Source organism: Macrosteles quadrilineatus, unplaced genomic scaffold (assembly GCF_028750875.1).
Source record: "Macrosteles quadrilineatus isolate MER2022 unplaced genomic scaffold, UCM_ALF_1.0 Scaffold_6__1_contigs__length_79288215, whole genome shotgun sequence".
NCBI classification, from domain to species: domain Eukaryota; kingdom Metazoa; phylum Arthropoda; class Insecta; order Hemiptera; family Cicadellidae; genus Macrosteles; species Macrosteles quadrilineatus.
This window is the reverse complement of record NW_026542599.1, coordinates 56,766,246-56,771,990: the sequence shown is the minus strand read 5'-3', so window position 1 is coordinate 56,771,990 and position 5,745 is coordinate 56,766,246. Positions and strand designations below refer to the sequence as shown.

At 39.7% G+C, this 5,745-nt stretch overlaps 1 protein-coding gene across 1 annotated transcript; it reads right to left on the bottom strand.

Annotated features, from left to right (window-relative positions):
• Positions 1–200: 200 nt before the first annotated feature.
• Positions 201–5,219, bottom strand: LOC128997541 (uncharacterized). Its single transcript, XM_054423181.1, has 3 exons — positions 5,003–5,219; positions 1,668–4,051; positions 201–842 (listed from the first exon to the last, which is right to left on the bottom strand). Exons 1-3 carry the CDS (start codon positions 5,217–5,219, stop codon positions 201–203), a joined length of 3,243 nt encoding a protein of 1,080 aa, XP_054279156.1.
• Between the last annotated feature and the right edge of the window lie 526 nt (positions 5,220–5,745).

Below are 5,745 nucleotides of genomic sequence, written 5' to 3'. Positions count from 1 at the left end.
ATCTAGGTAGCGCTTGAATACGGAACATGCCGCCCGCCTTGAACCGTACATGGTTCAAAACATTGAGAAAGTTACAAAGTGACACATAATGAATAAAGATTGACATTGAAATATAAGAAACATAGATTAAATATATATACATTGAAAATAGAAATATGTTTGAAAATAGAATAAACATTTTGTTTGGTCTGATAATGAGATCAGGGGAGCGGGTACACCTTGGTAGCAGGACGACAGAAGGTTCCCCGCTGAGTCTTGATGGTGACAACTCGGACGATGCCGTCTGATCCAGGCGAAGTCTTCACTATGCGTCCAAGAGGCCAAAGTAGTGGTGGTGTTCTAGGGTCCTGAATTATAACGAGATCACCCACTTCTAGATTCTTGTTGGGCTTTTCCCATTTCTTTCTTTGTTGTAGCTGATGTAAATATTCTTGATGCCAACGTCGCCAGAAGCGTTGATGTAGGGCTTGTACAGTTTGCCAATGGTTGAGACGATTTTCGGGAACCTCTTCAAGATTTGGTTCCGGTACTGCTACAAGAGAAGTGCCGATAAGAAAATGACCCGGAGTAAGGGCTGAGATGTCGGATGGATCTGCGGATAACGCTGTCAAAGGTCTCGAGTTTAGTACAGCCTCCACCTGTGTGGCGAGTGTTATTATTTCCATTAGTGTTAGAACTCTATCGCCTATGACTCTTTTCAGATGATATTTAGAACTTTTTATAGCACTCTCCCATAGGCCTCCTTGGTGGGGAGCGGCTGGTGGTTGAAAGTGGAAATTTATTGAGTGATCTAACGTGAAGTTGTTAAGAGCATCTTTAGTGTTTGATTCCTTGATGAAATTCTGAAAAGTTTTCATGAGTTGCTTTGAGGCTCCAACATAGTTAGTTCCGCAATCTAAGTATAAGTGGGCACACAATCCACGACGAGAAACAAAACGTTTTAGTGCAGCTATGAAGGAGTCTACAGATAGGTCTGTTACAATTTCTAGGTGCACAGCTTTCGTAGCAAGACATACAAAGAGGCAGAGGTATGATTTTAACCGTTGAGCGTTCCTAGTTGAATGAACTTTAATGTCAAAATGTCCACTATAGTCCATGCCAGTGTGATAGAATGGCCTTACAGGTTTTAATCGAGTTTCAGGAAGATCTCCCATCAGTGGAGGTTTGTTTACAGGATTAAGTCTAAAACATCTTTGACACTTGAAAATCACAGATCTTATCACGCTGCGGGCTGATAATATCCAAACCTCTTGAGACAGAATAGACTGCAGCAATTGAGGGACTGCGTGTAGATGCTTTAGGTGATAATGCATAATCAACAGTTTGACAGCACAGTGAGATTTAGGTAACAAAACTGGATGTTTCGCATCTTGTGTAAGGTTGGAATGTTTCAACCTGCCGCCTACTCGCACTATTCCACTGTCATCAATATATGGGGATAAACGAGCAAGTTTTAAGCTGCATTGAGATCCCTTTTTGAGAGCAGAGATGTCATCCTTAAATGATGTATTTTGTATGAGTTTGAAAATTCTTAATTTCGCTGAAGAAGTTTCTTGGCAAGTAAGTCGTCCGATGCGGGGATCATTGGCTTGCAGATTATGAATGAATCGCAATATATATGCCATGACATTTACAAGTTTTCTGAAACATGAATATTTTTCTAGTACATCAAAATCAGTGAGTTTAATCTTCTCTGTGGTTGCTAGAACGTTTAGAGGATTTGGCCTTATTTCAAGAGTGTCATCATCAATAACAGGTGTGAATTTTGGCTTAGGCCAAGAATCTGGAGATGACTGTAACCATTCCGGTCCATTCCACCATAAATGATGAGTCACAAGTTGAGAGGGTGAAAGACCACGAGTGGCGCAATCTGCCGGGTTGTCTTGAGATTTGGCATAATTCCATGAGTGAGGAGAGACCAATTCTTGGAGTTCTGAAATACGATTGGCAATGAAGACTTTCAAGCGGTATGGAAGAGTACGTATCCAGGTTAGGACAATTGTGGAGTCACACCAAGCATAGATTGATTCAATCTTCATATGAGCAGAGAGTATGTTTGAAGAATATTGAAGAAGTTTTCCCAGTAAGTGAGCGCCACAAAGTTCAAGCCGTGGCAGAGAAATTCTTTTCAAAGGAGCGACTTTTGATTTAGAGACGATTAGATAGAGCCTTGTATTCTCTTGAGAGTCAGTGACACGAAGGTAGACAACAGCAGCGTAGCCTTTCTCTGAAGCATCGCTGAAGCCGTGGAGTTGCACAGCCGTATGCAGAGAAGTAGAAATGTAGCGTGGAATTCTTAATTCTTGAATTATTGGGAGTTCTTCTAAGAATGAATGCCACTTGGTTCTAACATCATTTGGAACAGGTTCATCCCAAGTTAGCCCTGTTGTCCAGAGATACTGAATAAGTGTTTTTGCCCAGAAAATTACGGGTGTAAGAAATCCTGGTAAATCGTACAGTTTAGCGATTGTAGATAATATTCTTCTCTTTGTAAGTATAGCACTTATTTCAACATCCTTAACCTTGTAAGAAAGCATGTCAGACTCTGGAGTCCATTTTAGACCCAGGACACTGAAGAAGGCTTCACTATTTTCAGTTAACTCCACTGGAGTCTCTTTGTGTTCAATTGGGGCTTGGTCCAATAGTTGGGGTGCGTTGCTAATCCATTTCCGGAGCTCAAAACCTCCTCTAGAGAGTAAGTTCTTGAGTTCATTCTGTGCAGACAAAGCTTCATCAAGACTTTCTGCTCCAGCGATGATGTCGTCATAAAATATCGATTTAGTTAGAATCTCAGACGCCTTGGGGTATGAGTGACCCTCATCTTTGACCAATTGTTGTAATGTTCTGATCGCAATGAACGGGAAACAGTTGAGACCGTAGGTGACGGTATTTAGCTTTAAGACTTGAAGGGATTCATCAGGGTTGGATCGCCAAAAGATTAACTGATATTTCTTGTCATCTTCAGCCACCAGAATCTGGCGATACATCTGTCGTATATCACAAGTGAACACAAACTTGTGACACCTAAAGTACAGCAAGACATCACTAATATCATTCTGCAACTTAGGGCCAGGCATGAGGATATCGTTTAGGGAGACGCCATTATTTGTTTTGGAACTACCATCAAATACGACTCGTATTTTGGAATTAGGGGGATTCGCCTTAAATACTCCATGATGGGGTAAATAGTAACATTCACCAGAAAGGGGTTGCTCACATGCACTCATGTGACCTGATTTGATGTAGTCATCCATAAATTCGGAGTATAAATCTTTGAATTCGGGGTGAGCAGCAAATTTTCTTTCCATCGCTTTAAGTCTAAGTTGAGCTGTACTACAAGATTCACCTAATAGTGGATGATTTGGTTTTTTCGGTAACTTAACAACATATCGACCAGAGTTATCACGTGTATGGGTTCTTTCAAAATGCTGTAAGCAGAGAACATCTTCTTCTGACTGAGTCTTGACACATGTCGGGGGTTCTTCGATTGACCAAAACCTTTGAAGCGAACTGTGAAGGTCTCCATCATGTGTAGTGAGAAAAGAAACAGTTTTTGGGATTGATAACTCAGATGTAGCAACAGGAGCTATGCCCATTACAACAAATCCGAATATAGTTCCTAAAACTTGGGGCAGGTTATGGCCTAAGAAGTGCTGCTCACCAGTCAGTGAGAGAGCGAATAAATCATCTCCGATCAATAGATCAATTTCTCCAGGTTTGTCAAAACAGGGGTCTGCAAGAACAAAATCATTTAAAGATCCCTTCACCTGAGGTGAGACTGGGATCTGAGGCAGTGGTGAAGTGATACGATTCAAAACCAAGCATGGATGATGGTAGGCTAAGCGTTGACCATTAACTGCAGATATATCAATGTGTACTATTCCTCTAGAATGAATTAGTGAGCCAGAAATTCCTTGGATTTCATCATGTGCTCGAGTACGGGAGGCACTGATGAGCTGAACAGCTCTTTCAGATATCAATGTAAGTTGAGATGCAGAGTCGAGCACAGCACGGAGTACAGTTTGCTGACCATCTTTGGAAAACACCTGAACTAAACATGTTCCAAGTAAAATTGTTGTTTTAGTTGGGTTTAACTGGCTAGACAATCCTACAAGAGCACTTTTATTCACTGGTGCGGTGACATGGCTTTGGGGTGCGTTATTTGTAGGCGGCTTACCATATTTTTTTTCAAAAACCTTGGTTGGGTAACTTGGCTGCTGTTGTGTGGGAGTTGAGTCATGTAAGAGAGTGTGATGTCGCTTTGAACAAATTCGACACACTCTATGAGAAGGACAGTTATTAGTATCATGTAGATGGCCAAGGCAGTTGGCGCATAGATTATTTTTACAAGTGAATTCAACTCTATCACCTCTACTTTTAGCCTGAAAGGCTTGACACTTGTATATATTGTGATCGGATGCTTGACAAAACTTACAAGTGTTAGTCACTGTGACGAAAGCTGTTTTAGCTTGAGAGGAGTAAGGTTTACTATCTCGAAGAGGTTTAGGCCTATAACTATTAGATTGAGTCTTTTGCACTGAAGGGTATCTTGTGTTAGCTGAGGGACCAAGACCGATACTAGCTCCTTCTAATCGTTTAAATTCTCTTTCAAGGAATTGAATTAGATCATTTACTGCAGGTATGTCATTGTTTGTGATGCGAGAATCCTCAAAAGATTTTCTTAAATCAGTAGGTAACTTTTTCAAAAGCGTTAGGACAAGCAGAGTATTTTCAGCTGTTATGTCATGGTTGAGATTTTTCAAAACTTGAGTGTTCTCTTTATAAACTGTGAGAAAATGTTGGAGACTTTTGAGAGAACCACTACTTATGCATGGCAAATCAATGATTTTTGTAACAAGCTGAGTTACAACACGCCTTTTATTATCATAGCGATCCTTAAGCAGCCTAAGTGCAACATCAAAGTTTTCTGCAGTTATGCTTAAGCTCTTTACTAAATCTAAGGGTTCACCACTTAAAGAACTAAGCAGATATTGGAACTTACTCACAGGGGCCAAAGTTTCATTCCTATTAATAGAAGCCTCAAAAATATTGTAGTAGCTAACCCATTCTTCGTAGTTACCGCTGAATTTGGGCAACTCAAATTTGGGCAGTCGCAGAGATGGTTGGGTAGGAGGTGTTACTTCTTTAGTTTTAGCAGGTAACACTATTTTCATGTCACTGATCAGAGAAATGTACAAGTCCGAAATTTCATCTTGCATAGAGCATGCTTCAGTTTCGTCATAATCAGAACCAGGATCATCATAAACCACTTTATCGAATAAAGCTTTAAAATCAGAGAATAAACCTCTAACTTCATCATCATAGTTGTGTAAGCGCTGAATGGAAACAACATTTAATGATTGAGTTTCTGAGAGAGTAATTTGGGCTGACACAAACTTGCTTATTTTCTGAAGCCTATTTTTGACAAGTTTTGCCTTTTTCTCTAGTGTAGAGAATCTCATTTTAACAGACCATTTATGTAATCAAAAGAGTAAGCTATAGGCCTAAGTTTATCATAAGTTTAGGCCTACGTAAATATTCACCAACACCTAAATATCAAAATAACTCCAAGTCTTAGACCTAACAATAATGCAAATTAATAGCTCAGAATAAATCAATTCATTTACATTCACTCTATAAGAAATAATGAATGTAAAATTATATTTCACTTTACCATCAGACCCAGGATAGACATAGTAAATAAAGGTAAAGTCTATTTAACACAAGTCATTTAATTTGAATCAG